Source organism: Phlebotomus papatasi, chromosome 3, assembly GCF_024763615.1.
Source record: "Phlebotomus papatasi isolate M1 chromosome 3, Ppap_2.1, whole genome shotgun sequence".
Taxonomy (NCBI): domain Eukaryota; kingdom Metazoa; phylum Arthropoda; class Insecta; order Diptera; family Psychodidae; genus Phlebotomus; species Phlebotomus papatasi.
Window position 1 is genome coordinate 52,884,881 of NC_077224.1, and position 20,917 is coordinate 52,905,797.

A 20,917-nucleotide genomic window follows, 5' to 3' on the forward strand; every position below is an offset into this window, starting at 1 on the left:
CAAAGCACAGGAGTTCCCACTGAGTTCATTAAGGGGTGTCGCTCCTACCGAAGATGCACATAAAAGTTAATTAAAGGCACCTTCACCCAACGTCAAAAGCATCAATGGACAGCTTTTGCACCAGCCACGTAATTGAAATTGTTCTCACTGCTGGTACTTTGGAGAATGATTCACATAAATATTTTTAATCGGTTTATTTATTGAATTTAATGATTTTCCTTATCGTTTCATTATCAAAATTAATTGCCCGCCAATCCCTCGTCTTTAGCTTTTATTTGATTTCTTTGTACAGGAGCACGAGAAAGTTTTCGGAGTGCAAAAGTTTTAGAGCATCCTTTCAGCATGTTTATGGCCATTCCATTATGAGCGAGAGTACTCCCAGCAAGTTCTACAAATGTCCCTTTGAAAGTTTTTATGAATGACTGACAATTTCGAAGGCATGCTTCTGACATTTCTTGTTGCACACCTTAGATGCTAAATATTCAATTCTCAATAAATAGGGTAGTGGTACCCCCTTAAGTCATCAAGCTACAAAAGCAGATATTACAAATGGAACAGATTTTCAGACCGGGTAGAATAGTTTAATTAATGCTTCAAATTGGATTTTTTTTTTTTAAATAATTTGATATGGAAATACTGAATTCTCCCTTAATTAACAGGGAAGACTGGGGCAAAAAGTAACAAAACGGATATTTTATTTTTTACAAGCTACCCGAGTGCCCCAGAAATTTCTAATTAGCGCAGTTTTATAGGAAATTTACCGCTCTACAACTTTGTGAAAGGAAGTATATTTATAGATCCATTTTTTAAATTCTGTTGTGACAATTCTTAAAAATGCTGGGGCAAATAGCTAATAGTTTTTCCGCAAGTTTAAAAAAAATACCTACACTGAGAAAAAAATGGGGGTGCGATTAACTTTTTTTCCTCATAATTTTAATACATTTTAGGTGTAAAAATATATCAACATTTTTTAATGTTAATTTTACACCTTTTTAGGGGCGAAATTAACATGAAAAAGGGTAACTTTAACCCATAATACACTTAAAAGGGTAATATTTACACCGATTTCGGATCAATACTGCAGGGTAAAATTAACATTTCCGGAATGTTATTTTGACTTTTTATGATTTCTCGCAGTGTAGATGACATATTTTCATAGGAAATTTATTCCTCTAGGGTGGAGTCTACACTTATGGATGTTATACACTTATGGACAGCGTGCAAAAATCTTAAATTCTTACGCAAAACAGATTTCGAAAAGTTATAAAATTATTAGTTTATGATGTAATTACCAATTTTTTTGACTTTTCGAAATCTGTTTAATGTAATAACTTAAGATTTTTGTGTTGTCCATAAGTGTAGACTCCACCCTACGCCTTTGTAAAACAGCGTTTTCTCTATCGGAACGAGAAAAGCACTTTTCTAGCTATTTTATAAAACAAAACACCCAAGGAACTGCAAATCGTTTGACCAATGCAAACAACAAGCGCCGACACATGGCAATGATGTTTGCTTTCGCCGTGAGACATTAGAAATTGCTTCGGCTTTTGTCACATTTTGCTCCAGACCTTTTGCTACTTTTTTCCCCAAGTGATCGTTTTTAATTAAAGGATTTCTGGATAAAAGAATATTTGTAAAACTTTCAAATAAATAGCGGCTTCGCACTCAAAGAATCAAAATTATTTAGGAAATATTCACCAGTGAAAAATAGGGCTAAAAATTTCGATATTCTTTATTTTCTAAATTCCTTGTTCGAATTCTAAGTAATTTACGACATTGAAGAAGGTCTATGGAGGCTATCTATGGAAAAAAATTTAAGTCGCTACTTTTTTTATTTTGGAAGATATTGAACATTGAAATTTTCCATTTGTGACTTTTTGCCCCAGTCTCAAGACTTTGCCTTATTTGATAGTCAGAAAATTATATATACAGACCATTTTTACCAAACTACTGCTCCATCTTACGTTTTAATAAACTATTTTAAAAATCATTAACTTCTGTTGGTCATACCTTCGAAGGGGGCGTGACTTAAAATTATTTTCAGGCTGTGCTTATTCATTAAGTCAAAGACAATCTCTCTGCAAAAAAAAAATAATTCAAAATATTGCTAATGTGCTTCCAGTGCTAGGATTTTTGTAACTGTTTCGCATTGCGAATCCTAATATTTTTTAGTACTTGACAGTCGTCACGAGTCTGCAACTTGTTATTCATATTTTAATGAAATCTCAGTCTGATTTAAAGTTATAAAATGATAAAATATGAAAAACTCTGTTCTTGTCAGTCAAAGAGAAAAGCAATTCCATTTTCCTTTGGTGGAATATGGAGGAGAAAAAAAATAATACAAGGTCCTCTTAATTTTAATGAAAGTCATTTCGTAACATATAACAAGTGCCTCATTCGTTTCCTCATTCGCAGAAAGCGAATGAATTGGCAGATCCAACCTCAATTGTCGTAATTGCTTTTCTTCACAACTTCTTCAGAGTTTCCTCTATGTGGCCTCTTTTTTTCCGTTCTAGAGAGTATCTTCCAAGAAATCCTGCGGCCAAGAGAAAATTGTGATCTCATGGTCGATGTTACTGGTGTTGTGGGTACTTCTGTATCTAATCTATTCGTGTTCTATTGCAAAAATAAACTTCTCAGATGGTTATAATCGACATAATATTTTTGTGTATAAAGTTGGGTGGCTTTCTGCTTTTTTTTCTTCTATGTAACTTCTTTTGCTAGGCTGTGAGAAGGGTGGTCTTAGGTGATAAGGGAAGGACGAATATTTTTGGGGATGATTAAGTTTTCTTACCAGAGACTTTCGGCGAAGGACATCGTGCAGGAGAAGAATGAAATGAGGCAAAACCAAAGTTCTAGTCTCTTGAGACATCCATATTCTCTTCTGTAATACACTCAAGAGGGGCGACTTGGGTCATGATTTGATATTATGAAGAGAGGGTGTATATTATTATAACTTTTATTGTATATTTTGCCCTTTTTTTCGCTTTCAGTTTTTTTCTGACGAGAATTTGTGAAATGAAATATCATCGAGTTTCACTGGATGGTTCTGGCTCTTGTTGTGATTGTGTTTAATTTTAAAGGATTATCTTTATTTCGACAGCAATCTCATTTGGTCTAATTAGTCTCATGTTTATATGAAATATTTCAAATTGGGTAACATTTAGGAATTTGGTTTCTATCAAATTTACATCGTGCTTGTAATTTTATTTGAATTTGCATGTATTCGGATTTAGAGGAGCATGGGGTAGTTACACGAAGAGGTAGTTTTCATTTTTACATTTTGGTCCAATTTCTTTTAAAGAAATGGGCTTAAAGCTCTGTGGTACCATACCCAAGGAAGTTGATAATAACTGTAAAATTCAACGATATTAAGTGAAAATTTATTCTTCAATATGTTTTAGATTTTGCCTAGTGGGATATATACGAATATATACAACCTGAGAAAGAGCTTTTCCACGGCTTTGATATTAAGGTTGATCACTAACGCTAAGGCGGTGGTGGCCGCTAAAAACTACACGAAATCTCATTAACGCATTCAGTCAATGTACTTGAAATACTTGAGATAGAATGTTCATATATTGCAATTATATTCTTAATAAATAATAGATGTTTTTCTTTTTGAAAAGAAATTTTTTATCTATTATGAGGGCGCGAGGAGCCGTGGTCAAATACACGTCTTAACGGTCACTGAATTTAAATTTTGTACACCAATTCATTATAAACATTATTAGATTTAGATAGAGTAACTATCCAAGAAAACAAATTTTCAAGCAGAATTCAAATCAGGAAAGAGCATGGAGGTCAATTTTAACAAATTCGACGGGATGTTGTATTTTCCGTCCACCATTTTGAGTAAAAATTTTGCATGACTTTCTGCGAAGCGAAAAAATAAACACAAAATGTATTTCTATCTTTTGTCGGGCTATTTTTCCAAGTAATTGAAGGACTAAAGTAACTAAAAATCCATTCCCGACAGAAATTCGAATATCAATTGCCCAGAAATAAATCATCTAAAATCACTCAATTTGCGTATGATGTATAATACCATGGTAAGGAATGGGTTAAAACGAAAGTGTACTTCGAAAGCATTGTTGATGAATAAATTTACCGATCTATCTTAATTTAAATCGATCCTAATAACAGTTTTTTAAGTCAAGAAATGGAAACTATTCTCAATTTGTCTGTGCAGCTAAATTATATCACGATAAGGCTCAATTTTATTTAAAAATAGGTGAAAATTTCCACTTTCAAGGGTGCCTCACTTTCCTCTAAGTATTTCCAGAACGATTCGTTGAACATTAATCAATTATCTATTTTAGGGATTATCATAATTATCAGTTTTCAGAAGGGTTATCTCAAACTAAATATACAAATCGATTCGGTCTGATCTTTGAGAATATTTAGCTTGTAAAATTTGTCATTAAGGATTCGGGAAAAGAAATTTATGGAAAAGACCTCTAAGTTCGCAAAAGCTTGTACTTTTTCGCAAATTCTGTTTGCAACATGATCACTTGACGAGCATTTTTTGTTTTTTTTTACAAACATTTCTTTGTACATTTTTATTTGTTTGACAAAAACTTACGAACAAATGACAAATTGCACGAGCATTTCTTGTGTGTTTACAAACATTTACAAACAAATATTTATAAATGAACAAAAAATGGTCGTCAAGTGATTATATTACGAACAATGTTTCTGAAAAAATACGAACTTTTACAACATTTTTAATGGGCTATACGGTTTACGAGCACTTTGTAAGTCCCCAATAGGAATTCACAAACATTTACCAACAATTTTACGAAATTTTTTTTCTCTGTAGGCTCTCAGTGTATGTGAATCAGGGGGTGAATAAGTATAGTCAGCGAGTGTACCGTGAGTGGCAGATCGTGCGATCAGTCAATAAGATCGCACTGATCGCGCGATCAGTCAACAAGATCGCGCTGATCGTACTCAAAGTGTACCGTGAGTGGCAGACTTATTAACCCCCTGATGCGAGCTTCGAACATACTTTTACTTCCAAATTTTACAGGCTAAAGATTCCTGAGGAGCAGCCATAATCTATTTGCGCCCTAAAATTCACTAATGCGTGCTTATTAAGGTTTGGATATGTTTGCCATCTGTTTGTAAAAGAGACCTGAAATTCAATTCCAAAATCATGCCAGAAACTGCCCTACCGTCTCCTATTAAATTTCAATATAGAACAACTTTCATTACATGAATAGTTCATTGTTGTTCCTATTATTCCAAATATTTTCTAGACAATTCGTTAGGAAATTATTACAATTAATTTTAAAGTGAATTATCAATGATATGTTGTGAAATTTGATCCTAGTCGTTGTAACTGAATAAGTAGATATGCTAAGTACACTTTTGGATGCTATTCAATGGAATGCTTAGAAATGGAGATGATTTAATAAATTTGAAATTTGCCCTGAAAACTTATTGGAAGTTTTTATTCCTTTGCATTAAGTCATACTTTAAATATTATACGTGGTTAGATAATGATTCAGATATATTAGTAAATTGAAGTCTCGTGAACATAATTTATTCCCTGACTATTACCATCAGCCGGTGAGTTACGTGTTCAACAAACAACATAATTGTATTAAATGCAGAGGAACTTAAACATTATATTTGTACGTGAAACTTAGTCAAGGAGCATAGTGCATGAGAGATATCAGCTTGAAGCCCCTATGTTCAACCCTAGTTGTTTTCCCTGGAAAATTTTGAAAGGAAAAAGCAGAGGTATGGTAGAATATGGTGGGAGTAAAATTAAGTCGAAAGTCTTCCGTTTTTTAAATGACTTTTCTCACTCCCGAAAAAAAAAGAGAAAGCATTCTGAAAGTTGGTGGCAGCATAAAAAGCTTCTTCAATTCTTTGTTATAATGCACTCATACTGCCTTCAACATCAATTCAAAGCCATGAATCACGACATTTTCACTGACTTTTAATACAAAGTCACCACGTTGATTTTCTGTATAGCACCCCAAAAAGAATATTCATGCTTTGAAAACCACTAATGTGCTCTTTTTATTCCTTATGTATCTTATTCAGTTATTTCTTTATCTCTGTTTTTTTTCTCTGCATATGCATATGTTTTGAGAAACTTTTTTCTCACAATTCAAGAGCAAGATCATAAAGAAGAAACTTTCTGTGTGACTTACCAACAGGACTTTCCTCATTCCAGAAGGAATCATCCAGAGTGTAGTCAGCTTCTGCAAAAAATGGAAACATAAAAAAATTATCAGAATTATGAATGTTTCATTTATTCTGCGCTTTGTGTATGTTTTTTTTAATCTTGTACTGCACTTCATTAAAATATTCATGCGAAAGTTTCTTTTTTTTTCGTCATCAGCATTAGCATCTGAACACGAAATTTTCACATTTGGGAATATAATAATGTTTAAATAATATTCTATAACAAACTTTTTTTTCGCGTTGTGTACAAGAATATGGCTTTATCCGCTTTATCAGTAATCTTCCTGGAGAAAAGTTACCTTTTGTGGATTTTGTTTTATTTTTAAAGTGAATTTAATTTAATTAAAACCAATTTAAAAAAAAATGTGCGAAAAATAAAACAATTTGAATAAATCTTTTAAGTTTCAAAACGTTTAACTATTGCACAGATGTTAATAATAAAAAAAATAAAATTATGCATAAAAATGAATGGAAGAAATAAATTAATATAATATTTTAGAATATGTGGAATTTGTACATATTTTTTGATAATTTAATTTCGGCAACTCGTAGGGGAATGTGTTTTTGCCTTTGATTGCGCATGTCAATGAATGTATTTAATTTTTTTACTTATTTTTCAAAGTATAGAAAATCTGTCAACTAGATATTTATTCCGTTTATTATAGTTCAAAATAAGGGAATCAGAATACTGTAAAATATCCTACACTGAGAAAAAAAGAGGGTGCGATTAACATTTTTTCCTCATAACTTTAACACTTTTTAGGTGTAAAAATATATCAACATTTTTTAATGTTAATTTAACACCTTTTCAAGGATAAAATTGACATGAAAAAGGGTTAATTTAACCCCTTATACACTTAAAAAGGGTAATATTTACACCGATTTCGGATCAATAATGCAGGGTAAAATTAACATTTCCGGAATGTTACTTTAACTCTTTCGGATTTCTCTCAGTGTTTGCTTATCAATATTTAGCCTAGCATTTTTGAGAATTTCCGAGAATTTTTGAGAAGACTTAGAATATTTTTGTAAAGACACATGTTGGCAAATAAATTACATACAATTACATACATATTTCTCAAATGGTATAGTTTCTTTTGAAGTGGTCGAATATTATCCTTAGCGAAGTTATAGTGCTTTAAATTTTCTATAATAAAGTGTAAATGGAAATCTCTTTAATTTTTAGCAAGCTCGTTCGAAATATCCTTTTTGTCAGATTTCGAAATACGTTCCACTTCTTTTGAGCAATTTTACTTTCAGTATTTTATCGAAGAAATTGTTTGGCAGCTAACTGAATTTCTGATTTCTCCTGATGTTTTTTATTTATAATAAATTGAGGGGTAGGCTTATCAATTATAAAGTAAGTAAATTCAATAAAATTGTTAAATGGTTTTTAATATATTTAAGATAACATTTTTGTGAATGCGGTACTATTCAATTTTTCAATTCAATTCAAAGTTTTGCATGGAAAACATGGAAAAATTTTAAACTTATAAAATGATGTGTATATTGCACTTCGATGTACCAGATACAAATCTCATTTACAGCAGGAACGTGCAATAGAATTATTATAACTTGACTGTTGTAGGTGGTTGTAGGAGCAGTCAAGTTTTCAATAGTACTCATGTACAAAAAACTTCTAAATAAAATTTAATATACTTTTTTGCCCTTCTTACTCCAGTATTCCCTCAAAAGTACCCAATCTTCAATGTATGCACTGTGAAGGAATTTCTCCCGATCGAATTTCGAAGACTTTATAATAGCAAATTCTTAGAAGTATGAAATTTTTTATAAAAAATTCTAACTGGGAACTACTAAATTTCATCTCTCTATATTGAGTCAATTTAATGTTTCCTCAAAAGTACTTTACTTTTTGCTATTTACATCATCTACGATGGTTGGTAACGTTGGTAATATTGCAATTTCACACATAGTGAGCTAACAGAAAGATGAATATAAGATTGATAATTTGTATTAGACACTGTATGAATATTTTAAATATAGTAAAGAGAGGTAATCCCGATGCTTTTCATAGAGTGCGACTTTAACGCTTGTTTTTGAACTGTTGAAATATTTTTCCCCATTCCAAATCAATAGAATTATTCATTGTTTCATATAGAGTCATTATAGAAAAGAAATTTTTGCAATAATATTGAAGAGAATTAATAAAATCACGATAATATTAATATATGCGCAAGAACCTTACTGCGTTGCTTTTTTCTAACTCCGTTGAAATCGATCAAACTCGGATGCTCATTTTAAGGAAAAGTTTAATGCATAAAAATGAGAAGATATTATTTCAAAAAAAAAAAAAATTCATATAATAAACTTTCAAAGTGTGGAGTTTGAGTTTTTGCCTTTTCCTCGACGACATCGATAATCATAAGTTGGCGGCAGACGAAATATTTTAAAGTAGAAATTGAGTTTAATTTGAAAACTGATTAATTCTGATTTTTTTACCAAACAGTGTAGGGTTCACATATCACATGTTATCTCTTGTGCAAATACAAAATTTAAAAAAAAAGGACTGACAGAAAATCTCTGGTGGTGTGAAGAGGGTTTAAAATTCAACAAACTGATTTTGCATGTTGCAAATTGAATTTCTGCCAAACAAGGATTATGTGTAGCAATTAAATGCGGTGAAAAACGATTTATTAACGACTCAGTGCATTTAATCATGTTGATTAGTGTATGATTGCCAGATATGTACAAATCGGGCGAGTAGAAAACTAGTTGCTGTGTCAATTAAAAATTCCTTTTGGTTGAATTTTAAACACATTTTCAGTTTCGTGCTGAATGAGAATTTAATTTAACTCCTGCCACCCCCCATATCCCATTCTCCTAATTGCATCCAACACACCCAACATGTTATATCAACGTCAAAATACGTTGTAGAGAGTCAAGGGGGTGGTGGCAAATTTATTTGGTGTAATTTCAAACACGAAGACATGACCATCATCGTTTAGTTTGGAAAAGAGTGTAAACAGTTTAATATTGAAAGTCTCATCCATACTCACCTGCAATCATTCAATTTAGCCCCATGGCCCCCCCTCTTTGGATGCCTTCAAAGTTGATGTACAACAAACAATGTCAGATTTCCTTCACGGAAAATTTGCCCACTTTGTGGGGAGTTTAAATTTAACCCTATATTGAAAATTGAGTTTATATTGGGAAAATTCTATATACTCGCCCCATTTCGTCATGGGGTTTCTGAAATGGAAATACCACAGTGCTGCTAATTTTCAATTTCACCTCCTCTTTCTCAAATGGCGTTTCAAATTACTCATTTTCCATACTTTTTACCTTCCTATTCCCATTTGCATATTCCACTGTCTTTCTCTTTGGACATTAATTGGGTTTGGGAGATCAGAGTTAAACGGTAAAAGACATAATTGCAAAATAACCGCGAAATAATTCACTAATCGAATGGATTTCAGTTGCAGTAAAGCAAATTTGCTTTAAAAATTAGATAGAAGAATCATTAGCTGGGAAAATTGGCAGCATCACTAATTTCTTTTATAAATACGCTGATTACCAGAATAAAACTTTAGGTATCTGCACTGATTCTAACGTGCTGATTATCAATAATTTATTGGCAAAATTAAAATAGATTAACTAATGTGGACTATGGGTAGTTTTTGTGGTTTTTGTATTATTTGAGGTCTAGAATTACATTTTGAAAAGTACACGAGATCTCGGGATTATGCATATTTCCGGGTCCGAGAAAAAGTGCGCGAAACGGCTTTATTCATATAGAAATTTTACATTCTTCCAGGGGACTTTCTTTTGAATAATATGCAAAATATTGTTGGCGCTAATTTCTTGGGCTATTTTTTAGTGCCAATTGTTCATAAGTGCATTTCTAATTTATTGCCTCTAAAAAATGCATACATTTGTGGGTATATCAACATTTTTTCACAAATAAGCTCCAAGTGATAGGCAAAAATGCATAGATGTGTTTGCATCATTCCGAAATGAATAATCTCGGGACCCCCTGTAAAGTATTACAGACCCAGCTTTACTAAGTACTCGAGCTCAAGAAGCTTACTGTGAATTACATTTTCGCATTCGGGTGCATACCGGTTTGAAAATTCAAAGTGACGAATTTACCGGTCATAGGTATACAAGGATGAAATGTTCACCTGGGTTACCTCCAAAATTACATTCGAAAATGAAAGAAATCGATGAGCTGTTTTCGAGAAAATCTAAAATAACATGGTTTTGGAGGGGAGGAGATCAGGACGAAAGTCGATATTTCTTATCGTCTAGTTTACAGATCGAAGAATATATTCAACCAATAAATAAAAACATTCGAACAAAATATGTATAATTTATGAGTGCTTTAACGATTCATTATTATCGACTAATACCTATGCAACCGGGTTGAAAGTTGCAAGACATTTTAATAATATCCAAATTCAAGTAAATCGATAAAACAATAGATCCTTTAGCTAGGTTAAATTTCATCTTCAAAAAATCAAAATGACGAATTTACCGATCATAGGTATGTATAGACGAAATGTTCACTTGAGCTACTTCCAAAATTGAATCCGAAAATGAAAGAAATCGATAGAGCTGTATTCGAATAAGTCTAAAATAACATAGTTTTGGAGGCAAGGAGATCAAGACAAAAGTCGATATTTTTTACCGCCTATCTTCCAGATTAAAAAATATATCCAAACAAATTATATAGGTATGTATAATTTATGAGTGCTTTAACAATTCATTATTATCGACTAATACCAATGCAACCAGGCTGAAAGTTTCAAGTCCTTTCCATAACATCCAAATTCAAGCATAAATCGGTAGAAAAATAGGTCCTCTGGCTAGGTTGCATTTGATCTTAAAAAAACCAAAATGGCGAATTTTCCGGTGGTAGGTGTGCGTGCATGGACGAAATGTTCACCTAGAGCTACTACGGACATATCCAAAAATTAAAGAAATCGTTGAAATTGTTTACGAGAAAACCAAAAAAACGTTGCTTTTGGAAAGAAAGGAAAGACTGGGGGAAAAGGAGTAAAAAACATCACTAGATAATGTTTTCTTCAGAGGAGGTCACCGAAGATCGGAAGTTGATATGTCTTACGGTTTTCTCTCTAGCTCTAGGTTAAGTTCAAAAAAGCTGATTTCAATTTATTGCAATTAAATTTTAGGATATTGCATGATCGAATATGAAATGCATTTTTAATTGAAATAAATTTATAATCCTGATTCTCTTTTTAATTAATATCTTGTTTTGACACTGTGATTTAGTTGAAGACTTTATAATGCAGTATTTTTTTACGTAAGAAAGATCATGTTTTAACCAAATGAATCAAATAATAATTATTAGTTAGGGTAAGGGCTCATAATTTTGGACAGGGTGCTTATAAGCATCAATGTTCAGAAGGGTTGTTTGGAAACTTGGCAAACTGTTTATAGTCTTTGTTTTTATTAAAATTAGTTTTAATACGTTCAAAAATGATTTGATTAGAAATATTTAGGTTGAATTCATTATTCATATTGGAATAAAAATCCATAATCTTAATCAACTTATTTTTAGTGTCCAATTTTACCCTCAAAGTGTCCAAATTTAGAAACTGTCCAAAATTATGTGATCTTACCCTATGGCTTGCTCATAGAGCTATTAAAATTATTTTTGTTTCTTATATATATAAAATAATAGTATTACAACACTATGTTCAATTAACAGTTATATCACGATTGAACTGCAACTTTCGGTTGATTTTAAATTCAGAACATGTGATAATGTCATTTTCGGTGAACCAAAATCATGTTCTTCATCCAATTAGTGATGACAATAATGCGTTAAATGAAAATATTCAATCCACCAGATGGTGTGGGAATTCATTGACAAAATGAGATGATTTGACAAGACGAACTATTAAGTTAAACATTGTCGTTACTGGAGATAAGACGTGTTAGTGGTGAAAACTTCATGTGTCATATAATGTTTATGCAGTGTGACTGATCCTATCGAAAGCGTCAGACTTGCTCATACTGGAAAATCCTCCATTCACACGTCAATCTGTACTAGAGTGTGACTATATTGAATAATTCATCTCCCAGCAAAATTTTGCCATATATAGCACAAAATATATATTTGCAAAGTTTGGGGCATCTTACAGGGCCGAAAATTTAAATTTCAAAAGCATATTCTGGTCATTTTCGTCTATATAGTATGTGGGAAGGTCTGCTGGCACATACCCTCATCCATGCTATCTGGAGGTGTAGGCAGAAATTTGTGGTGAGATAACGAGTAAAAACTTTCAGCATCCTCATCATACCCATTTCTATATGTTTCATGGGGACTATACAATGTTTTCGTCATCATAAGCCTCTGTATTTTCGAAAACGGATAGCCGAAAAAATTTGGAAACGTATGTGAATGAAGAGCACTTCAAAACATGCATTTATCCTTTTCAAACACTACTATAAGTTCGTATATGTCACCTTGGATACTTATTCATAAAATGTGCTTAATAAATGCCTGCTCATGGAATCAAAAAAAAATTGGAAATTATAAATTACTTTTTGAACCAAGTGAGTTCTTGACTATCCGTTCTGTAGGGGAAATCGCGCTACTTTCGGACGACTCAAGCTTCGGACAATTCAATTTTTTTTCTATGTTCCTTATGGATTTCACTTATAGGTCATTTCTGAAAATTTGAGGCATTGGACTAGCTAATAATATAATAATATAATATTACAATGTGCCACATTCATTTATAACACATTGAATAAAATGATTTGTGCGAAGCATAAATCGTCCAAACGTAACGTGCTTTCCCGTATTCTACATTCTAATCAAATAGCTTATCCGGTCAGTGAAATGTCAAACTGTTATACCTAAGCTGATCTATGGAGAATGTTAATTAAGCAAGATTTATGATAGGGAACAACAAATTCCAGACTACGGATTCCTAATATTCACATCGGGTCAACCATCATAGCTCTGATAACTCGATCGTTACGGAAGGCTACATGCAACTGGCTTCACGGAATCTTGAAGCCAATATAGGTTATTTTCAATCAATAAAAAATAGTCCAGCTCTCAAACTGAGGCATAGGATCCTACCAACCCATCAACCATCATGTAACCGTTTGAATCGCTGGTCATTAGCAAATAAAATTGCAACGTCATAACCTGGTATGATAGAACGATTTTGAAAGAATTTCTGTCTTATGGAATGTATGGATGGTTTGAGAGGACAATTTTAATAAGGATTTTTAGCCTCGCACGGGAGGGAAGTCAATTTAGGAGCCTACATAGCAATGAGTTATAAGAGTGTTACGAAGAGGTAGATTTCAGAAAGCAATCAGTCTCAATAGGCTTCAGAGAGCTGATCGCCTAGTACGCAAGGATAAACATAACACGACCTTAGTAGTTCCTATTCATAGAGAAGTTGAAAGAACTCCAGTTTCCTAGAGCTATATAACTTAAGAATAGTGCAGTTTTACAAGCTCTAATGGCGACGACTCATGGCTGGTCAGATCAAGATCAGACCAGTAACTTATACGGGCTTCAGACCTAAGACTTAGCCATATGGTTTAACTGCTCTAATTTATCAATCACGATTTTATGAAAAAATTAACTTAGGATTGGATTATTACAGATAAGTGACCTATTAGATTCTCAAAAAGCAATAAAATTGCTCTCTATTCAGGATATTGAGATCTTTAGGAACTGGGCTAAACCTCTAGTCTGAAGACCGCCTTAGCCCAGTTCTAGAAGGTCTAGATTTTGTAAAGACAAGGAAATTGCAGTGATTTTTCAATTGGGTACTAGAAAATTAAATAGTTTTCCAACCCTTAGATGTGATCAGATGAAAAAGGTATGGCACCACTTTTGCATTGAGAATAGACGGAGGATCACAACTAGGACCTAGGTTACATACAGAGTAGACTCAATTTTGAAACTTGCCTATTGATATGAATTTTAGTTTATACGTAAAATGCGATCATAAGGGATTAACGAGGCTAATTCAGGGTTACAAGCATTCCTGATGATTGGTACCTTCTGCTTTTGAATTGTTTGAGGAACAGGGACCGTCAAAGGAGTCTTTTGATTATGATACACAGCATAAGGTAGGGTAAAATCAGGTAATTTGGAACCTTTTACAATTTGGGACATTCGAGATTTTCTAATTGTTTCAGGTGAGCAAAGAAAAAACAAAGACCGCGAAATAGAAGAAAAAGACGATTAAAAAAAGACACAGCTTTACTTACTTTTGATTCTCTAAAACAGTGAGAAAATCTCAAATGTCCCAAATTGTAAATGGTTCCAAATTACCTCATTTTACCCTACATATCATTTAGCATCAGAATTAATTCCACGTCAAATAACGTCTTATACGTAAATGCTTACGACGTACAAGTAAGAGTGTTTTCATGAACGAACCCTGAGTACGTCAAGGTCCAGGCGATTCCTTGTAGTCCTTAGAAAAACTCAAAATCATAAGTATTATTTTAAAAGTCTGCATTTTCCCGAAATAGCCCTGTAATGTGCCCATGTTTTTGTCTCCAACGAATTGAATTATAGAACCAGAAACAGGGAAAATCGGGCGACACAAAGCCAGAACCACTTCAATTTGTATGTTTACCAACGAGTAGTTGTTCCCATCTCCCGAGAACCGAGGCTTGTTGGAGAGGATCTCTACCCAGTATTTATTTAAAAGTCTAAATTAAATTTGATGAAATGAATTATTCAGGAAGAATCCTACGCCCATTCTCCAGTGTGTGTATCCGGGTCGGTGCACAAATGTTCCGCTGTCGAAAGTCTCGATGATGGTTTGAGGTTGGGTAAATGAATACAAAGTGAATTTATGGATGGGCAAAGACAATTTATAATTGTCACTTCCGCCATAAACTTTCACCCTGTCATACCCATTCCCCACTCAATGTCACACCTCCCAAAAACTACGGAGGATAAACTAATTCTAAATCCACCCCACAGAATTTCTCAGTGAAACTCATCCAAAACTGTTAGCAATTTACGCCCAAGTACTCAATCAAACGCATTTGTTCTCATCCAACTTCAGTTTGAAATAAAATATGTAAATACCATTTGCCTTCCAATTTCATCATTCAATTGCCACCTAACCACCTCTCCTACCCCCGTCCGTCGTCTATATAATATTGAATTTTATCCCCTTATCGTTTCTTAATTTTCACACCGAGGAACGTTGCTGCAGTGAAATTGGCACGAAGCATCGACAAATGATGTAATGCTGATGCTTCAGGGTGATTGTGCCATCGATGGGAATGTCTTCTTGACTTTAAATAGGCTGTTGGATTGAAAATCGAGAAATTGCGGTTTATTGGTAATTCAAGTGTGAATGGATTTCACAAAATTTCCATCTGAAAAAAGTGTATCAAAATTTAAACTTGCGTTACAGATATCCCATGAACTAGATAACACGAAAAAAAGTTTTAGAGGATCTTATGTATGTTAATACAACTTTAAATCTGAAGTGTAATGCTTATAACAATTAAAAAGTCCATTTTTACATTTTATAATTTAAAAAAATGCAACTAGGGGTCTTTTAGCTCTTTTGTCTCTTTTGGGACTCTAGTACCCAAAGAAGCATATGAATTTTCTATGAAAAACAATGTTTTTTAATTATTCAGAACTGATATAAATCCAATTCGTGTGGATGATTACAAACTATAAGGATGTCCAAATGTAACATATTTTTTGTAGGACCTCAATTAATTCCTGAGCTTAAATATTTTTGATTAAAAATTGTGAAATTGGCTTGCAGCGTATGTTGCGGTCCGGAAAGAGTTAGAATGCTATTAGAATGCAAAATGAATTTTTTTTTATTATTTTACTGACTTTACTGTTGTCAAGTGCTTCTACATAATCGACTTTTCTTTTGAGTTGATTTATGTCACGACTATGGTGGTTTTTTGAACAGCGAGGATTGAGGAAAACAGTCGAGACGGGAACCAACACAAAGACAAGTAGATAATGCAGAAGCACTTGAGAGCAATAAAGTGCTAAAAAACATGTTCATTTTTAATTGGAATACCACCGTTGGTGACACTTTTGTACAGTAGACTCTCTCAAATTCGGGAATTTGTTACCGAAATGTCATCCGAATTAGAGAAAAAGTCGGGCGACAAACTTTTTGAAGTGCAACTATTTATTGCAAATGCCATAAAAATCCCTTAATAATGCAAAATTATATCATAACTAAGGGAAAATAATGCGAATTTAAGCATATTTTCTTTATTCGATAACCAAGATCAAATTTGAAAAATGTCAAAAAACTTTTATTCAAATTTAACTGCTGTCCCAATTAAAAAGTACCCCGATCTTAAAAGAGCCAAATTAACGAGAGTCTACTATGAATAATAATAAGTCCTCTTGCTTATTATTATTAATCGTGTCGAGGCATAAAATTTACACATGTCTTGCCCAAAAACGGGCCACGTCAAGGGCAAGCGGACTTGCCGACATCAAATCTCCTACTCCACATGGGGCAGGGGACAATGGACAAACACTCAAGTGGGGGGTGGTTTGGATCACCCCACAGTCACAAAGGACGTCACATTCCGAGAAGCCCCATCGCCGCCTGTTGTCTCTCGATCGCGCTACGCCGCTCCTCAAACGATTGAGAGACTTCCACGTCGTCCAGTTTTGGTCACCACCAGGAGGAAGGCCTTCCCTTAGTTCGACAAAATCTGGTGGAAAGACTTCCTTCCACAGATTAAGTCTGGCCTCCTCTGGAGAATTGTCAAGTGGTTTGACAAAGTGGCAAAAGCTCTTGCGAGACTTCAGCCTTGCTCTTGGTTTTTGGTGACCGTAGAGAAGATGCTTCGGATCAGAGAGAACCTTAGACATCTCTCTGCTGGAGATAATTTGTCTCCTCACCCGTGGTGGAGCTATTCCTGCTAAAGGATAAAGTTTCTCTACTGGCGTGCCCTTTAGGCACCCTGTTACTATACGGGCGGTGTCGTTGAGAGCAATGTCTACTTGTTTGGCGTGCGCAGATCTCTCCCATACTTCAGCTGCGTACTCTGTTACGGAGAAAGATAGGGCAAGTGCAGAGGTACGCATCAGTTTCGGCTGAGCTCCCCATTGAGCGTTAACAAGTTTTCGCAGTAAGTTATTTCTTGTTTTTACCTTGTTTTTAACATTACTGCAGTGGGTTTTGTATGTGAGAGTTCTATCGAGAGTCACACCAAGGTACTTTGGCGTGAAATTGTGCTTCAGAGAATCTCCTTCCCATCTTACATTCAAGCGAGTTTTGGCCCACTTGTGACGCAGATGGAAACAACTTACCTCTGTTTTTGAAGGGTTTGGTTTCAGTTGATTCTCCTTGTAGAATTTGGAAAATTCTACAAGGCAGGTCTCTAGCTGGCACTCCACGTCTTGAAACGTGCTCGCCTTAACAGCTAGAGCCAAGTCATCCGCGTACAAGAAGGCCTTAGATGGAGATGGCAGTGGCTGATCATTTGTGTAGATATTGAACAGTGTAGGAGCCAGAACACTACCAAGCGGTAGGCCATTTTTTTGCAGTCTCCATCTGCTTTTCTGACCACGAAACTCAACAAAGAATCTGCGGTTCTCTAAGAGAACCCCAATCATCCTTGTGAGGCCGTAGTCATTTGTGAGATTGTAGATTTTGGAAAGGAGAGTCCTGTGATTTACTGTGTCAAAGGCTGCCGAGAGGTCGACGAAGGCAACACCTGTGATTTTGCCTTCCTCGAAGCCATCCTCAATAAATTGAGTCAGGTTCAAAACTTGACCAGAGCTAGATTTCCCAGAGCGGTATCCAGCTTGCTCTCTGATCAGTTTTTCCTCTACGGCAGGTGCAAGCCTTTGCAGCAGCATACTTTCAAACAGTTTGAAAAGGTGACATAAGAGAGAGATAGGACGATAGCTCCCCGGATCATTGATGTCCTTTCCGGGCTTCGGGATTGCCACCACATGGGCTTTTCGCCACTCCCTCGGAATTTTGCGATGACACAAACAATGATTAAAAAGCCTGAGGATCCAGTCAACAGTGACTGGTCCAAAGTTCTTTATTTGTTCGGCGAACAGGCCGTCAATACCTGCCGCTTTCCTGACTTTCATCGCATTAATCACCGAGTTGAGCTCGTCTACACGAAATGGTGCAGACAGGCGATCTACCCCTGCAGAGGCATCCTGAATGATTTTCGGCTTAGAGGCAGCTTTGCCAACCTTGCCATTCAGGAGCAATTGACTTGCGATCTGGTTGGCAGTGACCTGTGGAAGAGTCTTGTCGGCAGTGGGGTCGTTGCCAAGGTGTCTCATTAACCTCCAGGCCTGATGGCTACTGTGAGTGAGGTTGAGACCCTCAACAGTTGACACCCACCGCTTCCGACGGCTCTCCGCAACAGCGTCGGACAATGCATTTCCAAGCTCAATTGTAGCGTCACCAAATGGATCTGCTTCAAAGGCCTGGAAGTAATCCGACATCAAATTAGATATCTCGGAAGGCAAACCAGGGATGTAGCTAGTGCGACATCCCCTTGGAATGCACTTCCTCGAAATCTTTTTCACTGCTTCCACAAAACGCTCGTAATTCTCCGGTTTTGGATCAATGTCCCTCATATCCCTCATCCCTTGCTAAACCTATCTAGCTTATTCAAAATTTTTAAGAAAAATCAATTTAATGTACTTTTTTTTGGAAATATTTCTGTAATCGTTTTCTGTAAACGTATTTCGACGACGACAAGATGGATAAGACGAAAATCGTTTTTTTTTTTTTTGAGAATGATACGGTATAACTCCGATCGTATCAATTTATCAACCCCTAAAAATTCTACACAACGTAAATTTGTAAATTTTCACACCGTAAAATATGTAAATTTTCAGGTTTAATGTCAAAGCTTAAATCTATTTTAGTTTAAGAAGTACCTGAGATAATGTTTAACGAGTGAAACAGTAACTACAACAAATTACAACTTAGAATATTGCATATAAGAATATTATAAATAAAAATCAAGTGCGTTGGCTCTATAGGAGACATTGAAGACGTATTTTCTCGGGATCTAAAAGTAGTTCCAGGAGGGAGTGGGGCACCTTTGAATTGGGGCACTTTTATAAAGCTTTTTTCTGTAATTTTAAATGAAACTGAACCCTACCATGACTTAATTTAGCTACACGAACCAATTTTGAAGCTGAATTTAATTACAATAAAACTCAGTTGCATTTTAAAATAGGAGAAAAATAGCCTATTCTTAGGATGCCAATTCAAAGGTGCCCCACTGACCCCTAAGTGAAAATTTTATGGAGTAAAAGATCAAATGATTCAGTAAATTATTTGACTTATGCATACATTAAAATGTCTTATGCACAACGATAACCAAAGATCCTTCCAGAGCCGGTAATACTTAAAAATTCATAATTTTTGATCATGGATTTAGGGGAATCACTTCAGCAAAGCTGAACTAATATTTACTTTGATAAATAGTTTTATTTTAAAAACCACGTTGAAATTTTCATAATGTATGGCACAGTTGAAAACAATTGAGAAGAATAATAATTGATATGAACCACAAATATATACATTTTTAAATTAACTTAATGTTTCCTATTGTAAATATTTTAGATATTGATATTTAATTAATTTTATACCGCTAAATACACCGACAATTAGTATGAGGTTAATCATATATCAACGAGAAAAATATTTATTATTAAATATAATTCGTTTCTCCGGAACAATACAACCATAAATTCCAACATTTCTACACCATACTTGTTGGCGAAATTGCTATTGAAAACGACCAAAAAAGTCATTATAATTTCAGCTGAATGCGACCAATTTGGTTTTCCTAAATGAACCTAATCATTTTAAATGAAAGTCTATTTTGCACTGAAATTTTATTTACGGATAAATCATACAGGAAAAGGATATACAGTTCATTACATGTGGTATGCAAATTGAGAAATTTATAATTGTACTTTGATTAAAGACTTTGCTAAAAATATGATAAACTTCTGAGAAAGGTCTTTTAGAAAAAGTAGAATGGAATAAAAGGTTCTGTGAAAAGCTCATTTGATTTTTATACAAAACGCATCGTACAAAATGTTATGTCCTGTCACTCACATTTATTCATGAGTTCCATTATAAGTTTCATTCACGGATGCATTTCAAAAACTTTAATGACATGCATATTTCCTGATATTCATGAATTCCAAAAATTTCCTGTCATTTATTTTTTCACACCACGCTAGAAATTTATTATGCTATGGATGAAATATTCATTGATTGAGTGGATATTTCTGTCAATAAAAATACTTTAAAGAGAATACTTGTTATTTGACAGCTTTGAGGTGTTGATATTAATTACTAAACCTACAATAAATAGTTAATTTTGACAAGGAAGAGATTTTTATTGATTAATATTGATAATGGCAATGGGTATGAAACATACAATTAAACTTAAATCATTTTGTATTAGATCTCTTTTATTTATTACTCTTTCTAGAATTAAGGATTAGAGAAAATGTAAATGCTTAGCAAAATGCTTAATCTACAATGCCAACATTTCATTTGATAATCTTTTTTATATTTTTCCTGCAAGGAGTTGGTAATTGACTTTCTGAATAGGTTTCTTCTGGAATTTTACACAATTTATCTTTAGCACTTTCCGATTAATACATTAGATATTTATTAAGCAATTAGTACTTCATTTAATGCAATGCAAATGCATTAAGTCATAGAGCAACTATGTA

At 34.1% G+C, this 20,917-nt stretch overlaps 1 protein-coding gene across 11 annotated transcripts in view; it reads right to left on the minus strand.

The window, feature by feature from the left end:
• LOC129807231 (disintegrin and metalloproteinase domain-containing protein 33) overlaps window positions 1-20,917 on the minus strand; it is a 595,021-nt gene that overhangs the window by 310,596 nt on the left and 263,508 nt on the right. For all 11 annotated transcript variants that reach the window (XM_055856367.1, XM_055856368.1, XM_055856360.1 and 8 more), the window contains one exon: window positions 6,168-6,218. In XM_055856367.1, the coding sequence (XP_055712342.1) occupies window positions 6,168-6,218 (51 nt within the window). The remainder of the gene's footprint in view (window positions 1-6,167; window positions 6,219-20,917) is intronic.